At 39.8% G+C, this 18,229-nt stretch overlaps 1 protein-coding gene across 10 annotated transcripts in view; it reads left to right on the top strand.

Moving 5' to 3' along the window:
- Positions 1-473: 473 nt before the first annotated feature.
- The window catches only part of POC1B (POC1 centriolar protein B), a 221,879-nt gene continuing 204,123 nt past the window's right edge, over positions 474-18,229 (top strand). For 3 of the 10 annotated variants that reach the window (XR_001110131.3, XR_001110130.3, XM_064376896.1), the window contains exon 1: positions 479-778. Coding sequence is in view for 6 of the 10 variants with exons in the window: in XM_064376896.1 (XP_064232966.1) it covers positions 689-778 (90 nt within the window). In the remaining 4 variants the exon portion in view is untranslated. Of the gene's footprint in view, positions 779-18,229 lie in introns of all 10 variants that reach the window. The other 7 variants (XM_012469362.3, XM_064376897.1, XR_001110133.3 and 4 more) reach the window with 5 other exon arrangements.

The following is an 18,229-nucleotide window of genomic DNA, read 5'->3' on the forward strand; positions in this document are numbered from 1 at the left end:
TATATGAAGGTATAAGGCATGGACCATCAATCTCTGACCAGACTGGTTGAGAGGAAGAGAGCAAAAGATCTTGGTTCACAATGAGGCTGTCCCTGATAAAAGAAGTGAGAGTAAAAATGCTGTGTGATTAATGTCCTCTGCAGCTATATGGTAAAGTCTGCCTCCTTTCCAAAAGGGCTACAAAATGAAGCATAATAAGTAGTGGCCCAAGCCATTCTTCTGTGAGACCCTCATAATTGGAGAGAAGGACGTAAACAGAGAAGCCATTTCTCCATCAGAGAGAGGGAAATGGTGTAGGCTAAACAGGAAGTGCATAAATGACAGTGGACCCAAGGGACAAGTGTGGAAGACCCAAGCTGAGTGGCAATGGCAAGGCAGTATGGTAGTAGCAAGCAGCCTTGTTATTCTATTAACTCAAAGTGATGCTTTGGATTCTGTTTCAGAAACCATTGCACGTCTGCCCTATCCAGGGACTATTCTAGACAGAAGGAGAACCAAGATGAGAAGGAATTCCCCGTATCTGAGACTGATAGAGGAACTATTTATAATACCACACTAAGTGCGATAATGATGTCAAACAGGGTATGTTGGAAGGTTAAATTCGACAAACCTGGGGACCCAGGGTTAAAGAATATCTAACAAAGAAAGTCCATGGGCAAGAATTGAGAGACGGACGAGGTTTTGCTATATGGGAAAAATGGAGAGAGTCCAGACTGAAAACAGCTGCTACAATGAAGCAGAAGAGACAGTATTTCTTCATGATCTACAAACTCATAAGGTAAGCAATAGTGCTGAATTCTCTACTCTTCAAGATTTATTGAATTACAGCTGTTTAAAATACAGTAAAAATCTCTCTAACACGAGCTAATGGGAAAGGCTTATCTGATTAACCAGATTCTTTGAGATAGGGGATTGTATTGCTTTTAGTTATATAAACATTGTTTAAATGGAAAGCGTAGCTGTGTTTGATACTAAATTTTGGAAACTGACAACGAAACATTGGCTTCTAAATGGGTGCTTTTGGCATGTTGTTTTCTAGCATTTAAACCTTTCCCCTTACAATCTTGATTATGCTGTGAATTTGCTAAGCTCACTTTCCTTTTGCTTTCATCTAAAGCAAAATAAATCTTGAAAATGAATAAGTGGCATGCTATTTTGTGCAAAATAATACTGATAACATTTTGATTAGCAAAATGAAATAATATGCCTGAAATAAATAATATGTTTAGTAAATATGTACTCATGGGTCAATCTGATGACAGAAAGGAAAAGAAAGCTTAAAGATAAATATCTCTGTGTCTTCAATGCCATCTGTACAACTTCATGTTAAGATCTAACATAATTAGGGAAAAAAAAAAACTCCGTCTTAACGCCAACACAACTAATTCCATGAAGTTTGGATCATCACAAAACTCAAATTGTTTTATGATTTCTTTTATCCATGTCTTTTAACTGTATAGTGCATTTTAGTGTATATACAGTTTTATGGAATGTGGAGGCAGCATGTGATTTAATATTTTCTCTCCAGACTGTTTACTTTGTAGTCAAACATTCTTCAAAAACATTTTAGTCTCCCCTCCCCTCCCCCACTCTGATTTTCTATTCAAGGCTGTCAGTTCCTATTTAGAAAGGTTAATTGAGACCTGGAGTCTCAAAGCCTCTGATACAGAAGGACCTTTTGCCATCCTTAATAGTTTTCTTTGAATTTGCTGCCAGGTCTGATTCTACACATAAATATTTAAATGAGTTGGTGGGGAAAAAAAACAACTTTTTTTTAACAAGAATGGGGAAGCAAGGATACCATAAAATAATTTATGACATGAGAAAGAACTTTCATTCCTGCATATTTCTTTTTGCAAACTTCGTGGTTATTGTCAAATTTGCAGATGTCTTTCTTACTGCTCTTCATTAAACTTTCAGCCTCCTGTGGAATTGCTGAGTCAACCAGGAGATAATGTACCACATTTGCAGGAGCCCATTCTGTTTTAATTATCTCCCCTTAATGTCACCAAGGAGGTGGGGTTGAGAGGGCCCTTTGCTGTGACCCTTAACTCTTGGAAAGTGAGCATCTTCTTATGAGAGCCAGCTTTGAGCAGTTCACTTTGGACTGCTGACATGTTTCTTTTTTACCTCTTCAAAAAGTAGAGCTTGCTTTGGAATGCGGTGGAAATAACCCACCACAGAAGAAATAGTCTGTAAACCGAAGAACTTGTTGTGAATGTTGACTTTTTGCCACAGCCTCCTGTAGGGAAGGAAGAAACCTTGTCTCTTTCTACCACCTCACTTCCTCTTTCCAGCCAGAGGTCACCCACCCAATTTAGACAGGAGGAAGGCCCCAAAAGGAGAGCCAGGCCCTGCGCTTACTGGTCCATGCCTGAATGGTCCAGTTGGAATATAATCTGAACCACATAAGTAATTTTTAATTTTCTAGTAGCTTCATTGAAAAAGTAAAAAGATATAGATGAAATTAATAATATATTTTAACTCATCATATCCAAAATATTATAATTTCACGATGCAATCAATAGAAAATTTATTAACAAGATATTTTGCATTCTTTTTAACAGAATCTTCAAACTCAGGTGTTTTACACTTACAGCATATCTGAATTCAAACATTAAATTTTCATTGGGAATACATGTTTGGTTATTTAATTTTTATAAAATTAACAGCTGAAAAGATAGATTCACAAGTTAAGTATACTAAAAATTGCTTTTTAATAACTGAACCAAGTGTCAGTTTTTTAAAATAAATTGAAATTAAGTAAAAGAAAAAAAAAGATTTTCTTACGTCCATAGCCACATTTAAAGGCCTCAATTGCCATGTGGCTGATGGCTACCATATCGACAGCAGAGAATCACACACTTGTGAGTTAACATGTGATCCACAAAATGGCAGCATCAGCATCACCTAGGATGTTATTAAAAAGTCAGAATATCGGGCCTCACTCCAGACCTACGGAATTGGAATCTACATTTTAACAAGACCCCCAGGTGATTTGTATGCAAAATATAGTTGGGCAATACTGATCTATTTAACACATCAGGAAAATTAGTATTATTGAATTCTTTTTACAGATGAGTATAGTGAGGCTCAGCAAAATTGCATAATGTGCTGAAAATCACAGAGTTAATAAGTGAGGGAGCTGAAATTCAAACAAAAGCCTTGCCCATTTTTAATCCCTTATTTTTCTAATATTTATCACATTCTTTCTAATAGTTGTCACCTAAAGCATGGAACATGGTACTTACTAGGGGTATGAAAGGTAATTTTAAATTGTGCCCAGAGAGCATTTTTAAAAGCACCAAAATACAAAGTTTGAAAATGTATCACTTTTCCATCATTTTTTAGTTTAGAAAAACTAGACAGTAAAGTCAAGGATAAGATCGCTGCATGCTGCCATTATGTTTTCAATAACTAACATTTGCTGAAAGTGTGCTCCAGCCTCAGAACCTTTGGCAAAGTATCTAGCTAAGTCTTCCTAGCTTTATTTCCTTTCATTACATTTATTCTTACTTTTACCTTCTATTTATGGCAAATGATCCTGGCTTTTCATTTATAGGCTGATATATAAAGTAGATGTATTTAAGAGAGAGCAGTTGTAAATGTGCATACAGATGGCTCACAAATATGGCCACATGGGAAGGAAGCCTGGGAATGACTGAGGTGTGGGAAACACACCAGAGACAGTCACCAGCAATTCAAGCCCTAGAGAAGACTGAAGTACCCCGAGTATAGTGAACTTTTGTTGTGAGTCAGCTGAACTTGTCTTCCAATGCCAGTGCCCCTTCACAGTGCCCCTTCAAAGCATTATAATTGTGTGAGAGACAGTGTGTGTGTGTGTGTGTGTGTATGTGTATTGTGGATGCTAACTGTATTTGTTTGGTTGCTGATATGGTTTGACTGTGTCCCAACCCAAATCTCTTCTTGAATTGTAGTTCCCATAATCCCTACGTGTCATGGGAGATACCTGGTGGGAGGTAATTGAATCATGGGAGCAGTTACCCCACTGCTGTTCTTGTGATAGTGAGTGCGTTCTCACGAGATCTGATGGATTTATAAGGAGCTTTTCCCTCTTTGCTCAGCACTTCTCTCTCCTGCCACCATGTGAAGAGAATATGTTTGTTTCCTCTTCTGCCATGATTATAATTTTCCTGAGGCCTCCCAGTGATGTGAAACTGTGAGTCAATTAACCCGTTTTCTGTTATAAATTACCCAGTCTTAGGTATTTCTTCATAGCAGCGTGAGAACATACTAATACAGTTGGCCAGCATTTTCTACATCCCAGCACAGAAAAACAAAAAGTCAGATACCTAACCTCCTCAACACAACAGTAAGGCTATGGGCTTAAGACATAAGCCCAGACAATTGGACACTGCTGCTGGTTGATGAATATAGAACAAGTGCATTAAAGGAGCAAGGGCAGCTTAGAGTTCATATGGCCATGGTGGAGACAGCACAGTGGCTGCATTAATGTCCTATGGTGGCAGTGATTTCAGTGGCAGTATTCAGCAAGGGCAACAGGAATGCCCTGACCAGGTTTTAACCCAGCTCAGGAGCCCATACCCTCTTAGTAATGCTCTATTTTCTAGGTTCAAATGCTCTGTGGTGTCTATGGGTACACAGCAGTGTTCCAAAACTACCTCTTCCAGAGGTAACCAGAGTTGGTTTCTATCTTTTGCAATTAAAAACCCGGACTGTTAGAGTGGGATTCTTTAATTGTCCACCTACCCCACTAAACTACCAGCCCCCATGAAAGTGGAGTTTATATCCACTTGTTCACATTGTGTAATCCCCTGGGGCCTGTTCCATGGCTTCAAACATAGTTATTGCTCAGTAATTATTTGGTGAATGAATGAATGAATGAATGAATGAGTGTTGAGCATATAGGACATGCCAATAAACGAGGAATGTTGAAAAGTGACACTTTTACTCCTTTGACTTTCTCAAAACAAACTAAACATATTCTATGATTTAAAAGATTCTACCTATGAAAATTTTAACTTCAAAGATAAATGAATAATACCTAAATTAAAAGTTCCCTTTACTTGATTCGCTCATGATTACATCCCTGATTTTTCTACGGTTAAGTTTTGTTTTCTAATTATTAACTATTAGAAAAGCTTAAACAGAACAGAACATAAAGTTAAAAGCTAGATTTTTATGCAGTTAATATATACTACTTCCAAACTTAAAGGAAATAAATTATTTGAAAAATATTCAGAGTCTTTGGTAACACAACATGGTTCAGCCATGAAGATCACACAAATCTGAAATGAAAACGTCAATCCTAGAATTGTCAAAAATTAGTATGTGGCTTGCTAAATTGCAAAACTGTGCTAAGCAGTTTGCCAACATTATTAAGCCTCACAACGACCTAGGAGTTAACACCTTTTTTTGCCCTTTTGTAGATGAGATAACTAAGGCACAGAAGAGACTCTAAGTGATTGGCATTTACTACGCAAGGAACATTTATTAACTTACCTAAGTTTTGTGAATATTATTGGTGAAGTAGGTATTTCTTTCTTCCTATTCCAAGCTTATCTCCTTTTTGCTAGGAAGTTTTTCAGCTCAAGGGAGCAGGAACTAGTTATCTGATTGGTATATTCAAAAAACTGAATTTTACTAGTAGGCAGGGTCACTCAGGATAAAAGTTAGCCCACATGTATGACACTCTTCTTTTTGCCACCAAAACCTTCAATTCAAAGGTCCTACACATGTCATTGTCTCACCCCCTTACTGTGTCCTCAGTGTCCTTCCTACTCAGCTTAGTCATTGTAATCTCTCCCTTGCTTACGTCCTCATCTCCATTACCTACATCTTGTTTCATCCACACTGGTTAGATCCGTATCTCTGCCTGCTCAGCACCAGCCCTTGAAGGTGGTTAGAGAAAAGCACAGCCATGCTGACTAACCTCACTTTGACCCTCAGGTAGCCCCTTGATGCTGCCACGAATTCATACTGTATGTCCCTCATCCATTCACTCTCCCACCCTATAAGGTGCCTATTGGATACCTTTCTCTCATTCCTCAGATCTCCAATACACCCCACATTCTCAGCTACTGACCTTGCTTCCTACTTCACTGAAAAAATGAATGAATCAGAAGAGAATTTCAGCGAATCCCACCACCACATTGACTCACCAGCATCTGTACCCACACACTCTGCCTTCCCACTGGCATCAAGAGGACTTGCCGTGTGCTCCTACTCATCCATTCCTCAGGCACCAGACCCCAGGACCCCTCACCTATGCAAGGGTTGCCACCTCCCTCTTCAGTCAGCCTTTTCCTTTTTGCTGGCTTATTCCCATGGGCATGTAAACCTTCTCCTGAACTCATTTGTCCCCCCTCCACCAAGCCAGCACACTACTGTTTTATTCCTTTTTGCAGAAGAATTCCTCAAAGAGATTTCCATCACCAATTCCTCTCCTCACATTCTCTTTTAAAACCACTACACTCAGCCTTTTGCCCCTATGATTCCTCTTAAATTGTTCTTTTTAGGAAAATGAATGACCTCCACACTGTCTAATCCAATGCTCATATTCCCAGTCTTCCTCTTACTAAATTGAATAACATCATCTGACAGTGGATGATCCTCCCTAACATTCTTTCTTCACTTGTTCCCCATAACACCACACCTACTTGGTTCTCATCGTATTTTCTTGTTTACTTTCTCTGTCTCTTTTGAAGTTTCTTTTTTCTTAATCTTGAAGGATCGGTCCTTGATTCTGTCCTTACTTACTTCCTTGTGGTCTCATTATGACCACATGCAAATCTACATGCAATCACATCTATTTCCAGCCACCTTTCCTGAACTCCAGATACGTGTACCTGTGGCTTAGCTGACATCTCTACTTGGATGTCTAATCAATGTCTGAAAAGCAACGTTTCCACAAATAAGCTCCTGATCTTTCCCCTATCCATAGTCTTCTTCATCTCAAGTGATGGCAACTTCATTTTTGTATTTCTTAGGCCAGACTTGGAAGTCATCCTTGATTTACCTCTTTCTCTTATACCCCATCTCTAATCTAGCAGGAAATTCTATTACCTCTAGCTTCAGAAGATGTTCAAAATCCAACTACTTTCATACCACCTCCCCTGCTATCATCCTGTCCTAAGCTGCCATCACCACGGTGTAGATTGCTGCAGTAGCATCCTAACTGGTTTCCCTCCTTCTGCCCTTTTCCCCTGAAGTCAATTCTGAGCAGAGTAGCAACAGTGACTGTATTAGGGTTCTCTAGAGGGACAGAACTAATGGAATATATATATAAAGGGGAGTTAATATTAAGTATTAACTGGCAGGATCACAAGGTCCCACAATAGGCCATCTGCAGGCTGAGGAGCAAGGAGAGCCAGTCTGAGTTCCAAAATTGAAGAACTTGGAGTCTGATGTTTGAGGGCAGGAAGCATCCAGCATAGGACAGTCACTCTTTTTGCATTTTTCTGTCTGCTTATATTCTAGCCTTGCTGGCAGCTCATTAGATTGTGCTCACCCAGTATGCCCACCCAGTGGGTCTGCCTTTCCCAGCCCACTGACTCAAATGTTAATCTCCTTTTGCAATACCTTCACAGACACACCCAGGATCAATACAGTGTATCCTTCAATCCAATCAAGTTGACATTCAGTATTAACCATCACAGTGACCATTTCAAAATATAATATAAAATATAATTACAATATAAATCAAGTAATAAATCTTCCCCTCCATACCCTGCAATAACTGTTCAGTGAAATTTCACAGTGTCCTCTGGACTCCATATAATCTGCCCTCTTTACCTCTTCATCCCCACCTTCTATGACTCTTCGCATCAGGCCTTCTTCATTAGTTACAGTGGCCCCTTTGCTGTTCTTTAAAAACATCAGGTGTAGTCTCACTGTAAAATCTTAGCATTAACTGTTACCACTGTCTGAAACACTCCTCCTACAGATAGCCATATCGCTGGCTTTCTCACCTCCTCTAAGCCTTTGCTCAAATTTCACCTCCTCACTGACATACTCAGACCACCTGTGACAGCTGGTATTTTCAAAATACCCATACCAGTATCTCCTATCTGAGTTTATTCTTAAAAAGTCACCTTCCCACTTCCCTATTAAGACATGGAAACTGTGTCCCTTCTTCCCTCTTGAACCTGGGTGGACCTATGTGACTCTCTCAACCAGCAGAGACACTATGTGATGAGGCCAGGTCGTAAAAGACAATACAGTACCATTCTCTAATAAAAGAAACCAGGGCTCCTATAGAAATGACTGACTACAGGACTAGGGTTGGAACAATACAAGTGAACCTGGGGCATCTTGCAAGGGATGTACACAGAATGTAAGGAAGTGATCAAAAACTTAAAGAATGGGGGCTTGTCAAAGGGACACTGGACCCAAACTAAAGGAACCCCCAATTCCCAAACTTGGAAAAATTGGAGCAATAAAATAACATAGTATTGGATTATAACCCAAAGTATACAATAAATATACACAAGTCCACAGTGATATATAAGCGTGTGTGTGTGTGTGTGTACACACACACACACACACACACACAAATCTTTCCAGACAGAATTCCAAGCTGTCATAGACTTGTGCTGGACTGGATCATGAACAACAACATAAGAAAAGGACATTAACGGAAAAGCTAGTGAAATCTTAATCTTCATATATGTAAATAAGGGAGGAGAGTCAAATCTTCCAGACAGAAGAATTTCAAATGCTGCTCACTCCAGGTGATGGAATTTAGCCACCTCCTCCCTTGATAGTGGGTTAGACTTAGTGACTTGCTTCCAATGAATGGAATATGAAAAGGGAAAAATAGCAATTTTACTGGGGAGAAATGCGGCAAACATTACCCCTTAACCAGGTGATCACAGTTAGCATCACCAGTGATATCGCATGGGTATCATGTACCCTTAGGTGTGATGTGTTGAGAAGGGCACTTCACCACAGTAGTCTTTCCAAAAACCTATTCCCTCAATCTAATTGTGAGAAAAAACATCACACAAATCCAGTTTGAGAGACATTGTACAAAATAACTGACTAGTATTCCTCAAAACTGAGAAGTTGTCATAGACCAGAGGAAATTACAGAGACATGAGAATAAATGCAATGTGAATGCTGGGTTGGATCATGAACACAAAAAAAGGACATTAATGGAAAAGCTAGTGAAATCTTTAAAGTCTGGAGTTCAATATTTATGAACCAGTGTTGGTTTCATAGTTTTGACCACAGTAAGGAAAGATAGTAACATTAGGGGAAATTGGATGAAGGATGTACAGAAACCCTCCTTACTTTCTTTGTAACATTTCTGTAGATCTAAAATTATTCCAGAATAACGATTTAAATATAAAAAGGTTCAGGAACAAATCCCCTCTCAAAAAATAAAAATAAACAAATAAAAAGGCAATAGAGCTTCTACCTGATATATATATATACCTGAGATATATATATATATATATATATATATATATATATATATATATATATATATATCTCCCCCTCCCTCCCTCCCTCCTCCTCCTCCACCTTCTCCCACCCCTCCTCCTCCTTCTCCCACTCTCTCCTTTTCTTTGTCTTGCAATCTCTTGGGACATTTGCTTTTGGAACTCAGACATAGTGCTGTAAGAAAGTTCAGTGTAGATGGAGGAGCCTGCAGGTATTCCAGCCAGTAGTCCAGCTGCAGTCCCAAATGTTGACCAGTATCAAGCACCAGGTATGAGTAAGGAAACCTTGAAGATGATGCCAGCCCCAGCCACTGTCTGACTGCAACTATGTGAGCACATCTGAGTGAGAACCAACCAGCTAAACCCCATCAACTCTCAGAACTATGAGAGATAACAGTGATAAGAAATTGTAATTTTGTTTTTTGCTGCTAGATTTGGGGTGGTTTATACACCTAACATCACCCTACTTTCCAGGTCAGTTATGGCCTGTTCCTTTCTCCTACTCCACGTAGTAGGGCAGGCAGACAGACTTAGAAAGTTTGAGGAACCCAATCCCCTTTAATAGGCATGCCTATATGTGCTTTTCCAGAAAGATATTGGAGAATTCACTTCTGCTTCAGGCCTTATCTTCATGTCAAAGTTGGCTTTTTCCAGGCGGCTTTGGATTGGGGAGATATTAAGTGGTTGAGAATTCATTAATCAAGTAGTAATTTGATGCTCATTCTGCTGTCTTTCTTTTTGTATACAGAGTCCTGAAGAATGAGCTCAGAGGCAGTCTTGCATATTCAAGCATATCTGAGTTATTGAATATCACACTTATAATAGACTAAAATTCCTTACCGTCTACAAACTCATGGGAGGGAATATCTCCCTTGGGCTTCGGTCTTAGGAATTGCTGTGTATCTCAGAATGGCATGTTAGCTTTATTGCTTTGGACACTGTGAACCTTCTAAAGGAATCACTCCTTGGCTGGTCAGAAATTTCAAAATAGGTTTACAACCCTCTGCTAGCAAGTAGACTAGGATTCCTGTACAATACATACCACCTTCCACTGACTTCACCTTTATTTCCTAGTGCACAGTGTCCCCACTAATCCCATGTGTTTTCTTATAAGCAACTTTATATTTCTTTGGGGAAGAGTCAGAGTATAAATAACAGCACAAATGCATAATAATGTTAAGTGCCTCTCACAAAATTAATGCCCAGTAGATAAATTGCCTTGGTCTTTGCCTAGTACTTAGTTTTACTGTGAATGCTAGGATTTCTGCAGCCCTCTCTCAGTGTTCTATATTGATAGGCCCCAAGAAATGGAGGTATTAGCAAAACTACTTCTGTTGACTTCCCTTTGCTGTTTATTTGAAGTAACTGGTGAGCTCCAGCAGGGTTTTAAGAAGGCTTGGTCCATTTTGACCTGAGCCTCAATTGTAACTATGCCACATTTGTTGAGCATGAACTACTTGTATCTATCAGAATGCATCTTGGACAGGGATGTGAGCAAACCTTGCCCAGGTCATACCACTAGTCAGCTTGATGCTTAAAAGAGGAATTCTTATTTGCTGAGTTGCTAGAGTTAAATCTGAAATATTTTGTAATTCTAAGTCTTTAGTCTCTGCTAAAACAAATATATCATCAGCTTTAAGAATCTGACAAGGTAGACATTTTACATAGTAGATAAATCTTATGATTTTTGTCAAGTTTCCTTATGAGAAAAATAAAACTTTGCTTGGGCTGTCAGAATAACATAAGACAGCTTGAGATTTTTTGCCTTGAGTTTGCGTGGGCAGGAAATTTATTCTTTGCATGGTACATCTTTGAGCCGCACACAGCTGTGTGAGATCTCAGTTCTTTACAAATTGCTAATAAAAAAGATAATGCCAACATTTGCACTCTTCTCAAAAGTCAAACACTGAAGATTTAAATCAAGATTTCTGGATAGAAAATCTTAATCTTTTGAGTCATGTTGCCATGCTTTTAAATTCACTTCCTAACACTGAAGGGAACTAAAATTAGAATTTGGAATAAGCCAGAAGCAATGAAGCAATTTTCTCATTCATCTAACATGTACTTACTAAGCATCTAATCTATGTCTATGCGTTTAGAAATTTTTTTAAAATGACAACATGGGTTTGATCTCCAAATATAGGACTTGATTAAGTTTTGGCCAGAGAGGAAGAAGATAATTAATATTTGTTGAGGCTTTACTATGTGCCAAGCACTTGGTTAGGATTTTTATAATGTTATGATGTAAATATTATTTGATCCCATTTTACAGATGAAGAAACATGCTATACAACCAGTGAATAACAAAATACGATTTGAACTGCAGACTGATTCCAAAGCCCACTGCCTTACACTACTTCCTACAGTTTAAATTTTTTGTACTTGACTAGAAAAAGCTTTTCACTCTAGTTCTTAAAACTGTTCTCATAAACATTTTCAATTTATTTAAAACATATACATAATGTATTTTCAATTTGTTTAAAACAGATACATAATACATAATGCAAACAATTTAAATATAGTGAATGCTCATGGAAGGAATTTCTGTAGGCAATGGGACCTTGTGAGAAGGTGTGTACTGAGAAGAACCAGAGTTGATCTTTAAGATTACCCTTGAAAGATGGATAAGAGAGGGGTTGGGCACATGGGTCATGCCTGTAATCCCAGCACTTTGGGAGGCCCTGGAGAGCAGATCACTTGAACTCAGGAGTTCAAGACTAGCCTGGCCAACATCCTGAGAACCTGTCTCTACTAAAAACACAAACAATAAGCTGGGAGTGGTGTCATGTGCCTGTAGTCCCAGCTACTTGTGAGGCTGAGGCATGAGAATTGCTGAAACCTGGGAGGTGAGCTAGAACATGCACTGAGCCAAGATTGTGCCAGTGCACTCCAGCCTGGGTGATAGAACAAGATCTTGTCTCAAAAATTAAAAAATAAAAATAAAATATTGTAAAATAAGGCTAAATGCTTAACTTTCATAATCCCAAACCACACCACATCCAGATGTCAGCTGGAAATACTGCAAACTTCTGTCTCTTCCAGTTTCAAGGCAAACTTCACACTCTACCCTGGGGCTCTATTCATTTCAAAATGCAGACTGGAGCACAGCCATGAAATAGAAAAATCCTGGTTCTGGAATGTGCTAAGATCCTGCTAAATTCATGGGAACACTGAGGCCACTGAATGTGATAGCGGTGGGAGAAATGGGAGAACTTTGTACTGTGTAGGCATCCTCAAAAGCTGTGCATCTCCAATATGACCTAAGGACCAGCCAGCTCAGAATCCACTGGGTGTGCTCACTGGAAATGGAGTGTCCTGGCCCTCCCCCTGCCTCTCATAGTTAGAATCTATGAAAATGGAACCCAGTTATCCTCATTTAAACAAAATCTGTGGGTGAGCCTGGTGCTCTAAAGCTATCCTTGGCCTGTATCATTCTTGGCCTTTGGGCTCAGTGCTTCCCCAGAACTGGTAGAGGAAGAGGGCCGCGGCTCATTTGCTACCATGTAAAACTGCATGTTCATCTGAATAAAATCAAGAGACTTATGTGCAAAATATTGTCCTAGGTGCTGCAGAGGGTAAACAATGAGATGTCATAGCACTTTCTCTCAGGGGACTTATGTCAAGAAACAGACACCAGGACAATGACTTAGGAATGCAAGAGCTCTATTAGAAGTAGTGACTATGAATGATAAAGAGGTGAGAGAAGGAGTAGGCCTGGTGAGGCTTTAGACACAGTGCAGGTCTGACATCTGTGAGAGGAAGAAGGATGGAGGACTGGGTTGAAAAATCCTCAGTTTGCTGTGCAGCTCTGAGACCATCCTGGCAAGCCCAAGGGAGAGCTCTAGCTCACAGATTTCCTATAGAGTAGTCCCAGGGTGAGCAGACCCTAGCACCCCTGCCATGCTGTCTTTGGCTAGAGCTACCCAACATGAGCATGTCCTTGCCTCAAATGTTGCACCAGACCCCAAAGTTGCTGCAGTGGAAAGTTGTCACCTGGCAGCATTCCTTATAGCAGTTCCCTCTTGAAAGAAGTTCTGAGAGGTGCACTTTGTGGCTGCCCAGACATTCCCTAAATGCAGATTTGATGGTCTTACCCTATCTAATCAATGAAACATTGGAAGAAGGGATGTGGTAATAGTGAAGAATCAGGTACATGGCTCTAGAACCAGATAGGCCTACATTGGAATCACACCCCTGTCATTTGGTGTGTGACCTCAGGTAGGTGACCTATCTCAGACTGAATTCTTATAGGAAAGAGTAAGACAATACATACTTAATAAAATATTTTTGACTGGCTAGTGAGACAATACCTAGACAACACCATTCTTATTCTCTAATAATATGTGCTCACAAACACACACACACACATCATAAGCTGCCTTCATTCATTTACATACAAGTAAATGGCAAACAAGATCAGAAAGTAGAAAAAGTCAAGCATGTAAATAATAGCATGATGTCTCTTGTTGATCTGGTCCGGATTGGATTTGTATTCTGTATGGTTGGCACAAGGTTGGGGGCTTGTGTGGATTGTAAGATCCCTGAGCTCTTTTTCATCACATGGTATTTATAGAAAATGACAGTCTCATGCAGCCATAAAAAGAAACGAGATCACATCCTTTGTAGGGACATGGATGAAAACTAGAAGCCATCATCCTCAGCAAACTGACACAGGAACAGAAAACCAAACACCACATGTTCTCACTCATAAGTGGGACCTGAACAATGAGAACACATGGACACAGGGAGGGGAACAACACACTCAGGGGCCTGTCAGGCAGACAGGGGGAGGGAAAGCATCAGGGTAAATAGCTCATGCACGTGGGACGTAATACCTAGGTGATCTGGTCCTTGGTATGCTCAAACATCTCATCTCTTGGTGAAGAGAGGAGGAGTATGACTCCTCCCCTATTCTGTGTCAACTCAGCTCTTTAGAAGCTCTTAATGTGGCCAGGGGATTGCAAAGCCTTTTGATGAGCTCTATCTATAGGTTGATAGGTGCAGCAAACCACCATGGCACATGTTTATCTATGTAACAAACCTGCACGTTCTGCACATGTATCCCAGAACTTAAAAAAAAAAAAAGGAACAAATGACAGTATCTGTAGGCCACACTGAGATTGATGAAATAAAACTGCTCAAAGCCAAATGACAGTGCTAGGGCTCTAGTCACCCGTTCCCTCCCAGGCTGCCCCAAGGGCTAAGGGGATCAATATCCTGGGACCCCTGACCATTTGTGGTACACTAGCATGCCATGATGCACAGTTGGGAAGCTGTGCTTATAGAGCTCATCAAAAGGCTTTGCAATCCCCTGGCCACATTAAGAGCTTCTAAAGAGCTGAGTTGACACAGAATAGGGGAGGAGTCATACTCCTCCTCTCTTCACCAAGAGATGAGATGTTTGAGCACACCAAGGACCAGAACATTTTGGAGCATCTGCAGGTGGTACCTTGAATGCAGATATTGCCATTTTCATGGTGTGCAGTGACATCTGTGAGTGGTGTGCAATGACATCTGTGAGTGAAATCATCAATGAAGAAAAAGAACAGAACAGATTGTGTGGTGATTGAGGCTGACACTGGTTTATGAGAAACTATGAGACGTCCCTTTGGGGACACCCAGAAAAAGTTGAGGGATACTTAGATTTATTGGAAGAAATTCTCAAGCCAAGAAAGATCTGAGTCATAAAAAAACTACTTTTCAGTGCAGTTGAGAGGATTAAACAAGATAAGTCATGTAAAGTCTGGCACACAGTAAGTACTCCATAAGTAGTAAGTGGGATTATATGTGTTGGATATTTGATTAGTCAAGACTCATTTGCTGCAAGTAACAGAAAATAACTTGAATGTCCTTAAGCCAATAATAAATTGTGTGTGTGTGTGTGTCTGTGTGTGTGTGTTTCTGTGTGTTCAGTGTTTATTGTAAGAAAATAGAGTTATCTCATGGCACTTGAATACAAGAATTTACCTGGCCCTTGGGAGGGAATGGAACCAAAGACTGAAAAGCCGTTCAGAATTCAGACAACTTCAGTAAGTGAATTTCTCTATGGACCAACTTCTTTTGTTTCTCAGTTTACTTAGTGGACAAACAGCACACCACAATTCCTGAGTTCACTTATTCTCCAGTCCATATGGAGAATTTCTTAATGCAGACTCCCAAAAGGAATATCTCATTAGCTAATTTGGGTCAGGTGTACAAACATTCTTCCTATAAATTTTAGCCTGGAATGTGGAGTCCCCTAGCATAAACATCATTCTTGGTGATTGAAGTGAGCAGATGCCAATGTTTCTCTCAGGTCTGATCAAGGTCTCAGCAGGGAACAGACAGCACACTCCTCTTAGGACAATTATAGGAAGGTTTAATAAAAGGACGACAAAAGTGGAAGACTGTAGGGAACAGGAACAGGGCAGGGTCTAAGCCAGGCTTTTACCACCCATAGGCCCAACCAGGAAAGGAGAAAGAATAGTCATCAGAACCCAAAGGCTCAGAGAAGTTGCAAAATTCCTATGTGAACTGAAGCTGCCCAAGATGACTCTCCAGGAAGGCAGTCTGGAAAATAAATTCCCTCACATCACCCACCTCCCACTTTTAGATCGCCTACAAGAAGGTCACCCATTGGCCAAACCAGAGAGTGAGAAAGACCTTGATACTTAGCCTCTACAGGCCTGCCTGCCAGGGAGGAGGCTGAGGGAGAAGGGGGCAGAGTGCATCATTTGGTGTGGATCTTTTCTCATTATTCAGTAACAGCAAAGGAAATAACTCCTCTACACAGTTTTTAATGGCTCTCTTTTGAAAACATCCAGTGAGTTGATAGAATCACATCTATCATCAGTCTCCAACAGCCTTAGTCCCTACTTCAGTCAAAACAGGCTATTGACCGTTCTACTTACTGTAACCTCCCACTTTTTGCCCCTGCCGCCCTACCTTACTTGCCCATCCAAGACCCAAATTCAAACCCCACCTCCTACCTAAGACCTTCTATCAAACAATCTCTCCCTCTGCTAATTTCTTTATGCTATGTGCACCTTGCAACACCGTTTTCCTACTTTGTGTTGTATAATAATTTTTATTCAAGTTCATGTTCATTCATCTCTGTATCCCTATAGAGACTTACACAGACCATTGCCCATAGAAGATGCTCAAGAATGTTTGCAAAGTAGTTGTTGAAGGAAGTGTGAAGAGTTTGGCAAATCTCTTTTTCCCTAAGGCGGCGTTCTTTCTTTTAAGTTTGCTTAATAGATAACTATAAGTTTGAAATCTGGAAATGGACACTGTTCAGCAAGTCAGAACATTTGTGAAATGATTGATGTTTACCTCACAACTCTGGCACAACTCAGCTGTTGCTCCTGGGTTACTTTTGAAGAACATTTATTTATATTTTGACTACTTCTGAGAAAGAATTGATATTAACTAGTACAAAAATGAATCACTCTTGTATCTCTTTTAAAGAGATAAGATTAAATTAAAATTATTAAAACTCATATGGGTGGCATCTTGAGACCATGTTGAGTTAAAAATCAAGTCACATAAAATAAAATTGAAGGTGACTAATAGTATACATACGGTATTTCATTTTACAACTTTAAATCTTATTCTAAGGATTCTTTGGGGGTCTAGAAAACTGCTCAATTTTCCACATGTAACATTACAAACAGAAAATGATCCAACTTTTCCAGTCTCATAATCACAAGATCACATTCAACTTTTGTCTTTATATTTAGAGGCCTTCCCATGGATGTGTGGTGACTATTGAGGCCCACACCATTAGAACAGAGATCGAGTCCTTTTCCTTGTTTGACCTGCCATCTTTCCAGCCTGCTACTCTTTAAACTTTTGTTGTGGACTCTCTATACTCTTCTGTGCTGCCATACTGGGTCAAACACCATGCCACATTTCTTCTGTCTGCTTACAAATTATTGAATTCTTCTTGGCACAAGAGTTCTTTCACAAAGTTGTGAGTACTTAATAAGAAAACACAAGGAAATCAACGGGAAGTTCAATGATGGGGATAAAAATACCTGAAAAGGTTTGTGAGAAGGATTAAACAGGGTAATGTGTGCAAAGCATAGTATCTAGAGGCACATGGTAAGCACAATAAATACTGGGTTTGTAGTTCTGCATATAATGATAAGAGTAACTTCCCTCCTTTGTCCTTCCTTTCCCTTTGTCTTTGGAGGCCAAACATAAAACTGGCATGGCACACAGTAAGCACTAGGCTCACTTAACATCTCTTCTCCCTCTCCCTACTTCTGTGCAGGACTTGCTTGGTTGGTAAATAAGCAGGTTTGAGAAGGAACAGCCTTAGGCTCATGAGCTCATATTCTTTTTCATCGCCAGTGATAGCATCTTAAAAAAAATATATTACTCACCTCCCACACATTCCCACAAAAACACTTAGTTGTTTCATTGACAGATTTCATCTCTGTTGAGTTCTAAATTCTTGACCTTTTAAGGTCAGGCTTCTGCTACAGTTCTAAACTCTGCCAAGACAGCCTTCATGACAGGTAAATAGCACCTTAACATCCAAAGGGAGAGAATTAAGCCCCTGTGGCCTTAATAAGTAGTCTTTGTGGAAAAATGCCAAACCGTTACAGAAAAGTCATATCCTGAATTGCCAGCTTCTAATGCATTTCTCTCTTATTTCTGAATTATTCAATCCCTTTCAAGTATACCACTGATCATATCTTTCCTCTTCCCAAGCCCTACAACTCTGCAGTGAATTATAATAATAACAATTAATACCACCAATTACACCAAGACAAGCTCTTGGCACACACTGCCCCATCTGGCCCTCATACTAA

This window comes from Aotus nancymaae, unplaced genomic scaffold (genome assembly GCF_030222135.1).
Source record: "Aotus nancymaae isolate 86718 unplaced genomic scaffold, 86718_ANA_hifiasm-v0.15.2.pri h1tg000016l, whole genome shotgun sequence".
NCBI classification, from domain to species: Eukaryota; Metazoa; Chordata; class Mammalia; order Primates; family Aotidae; genus Aotus; species Aotus nancymaae.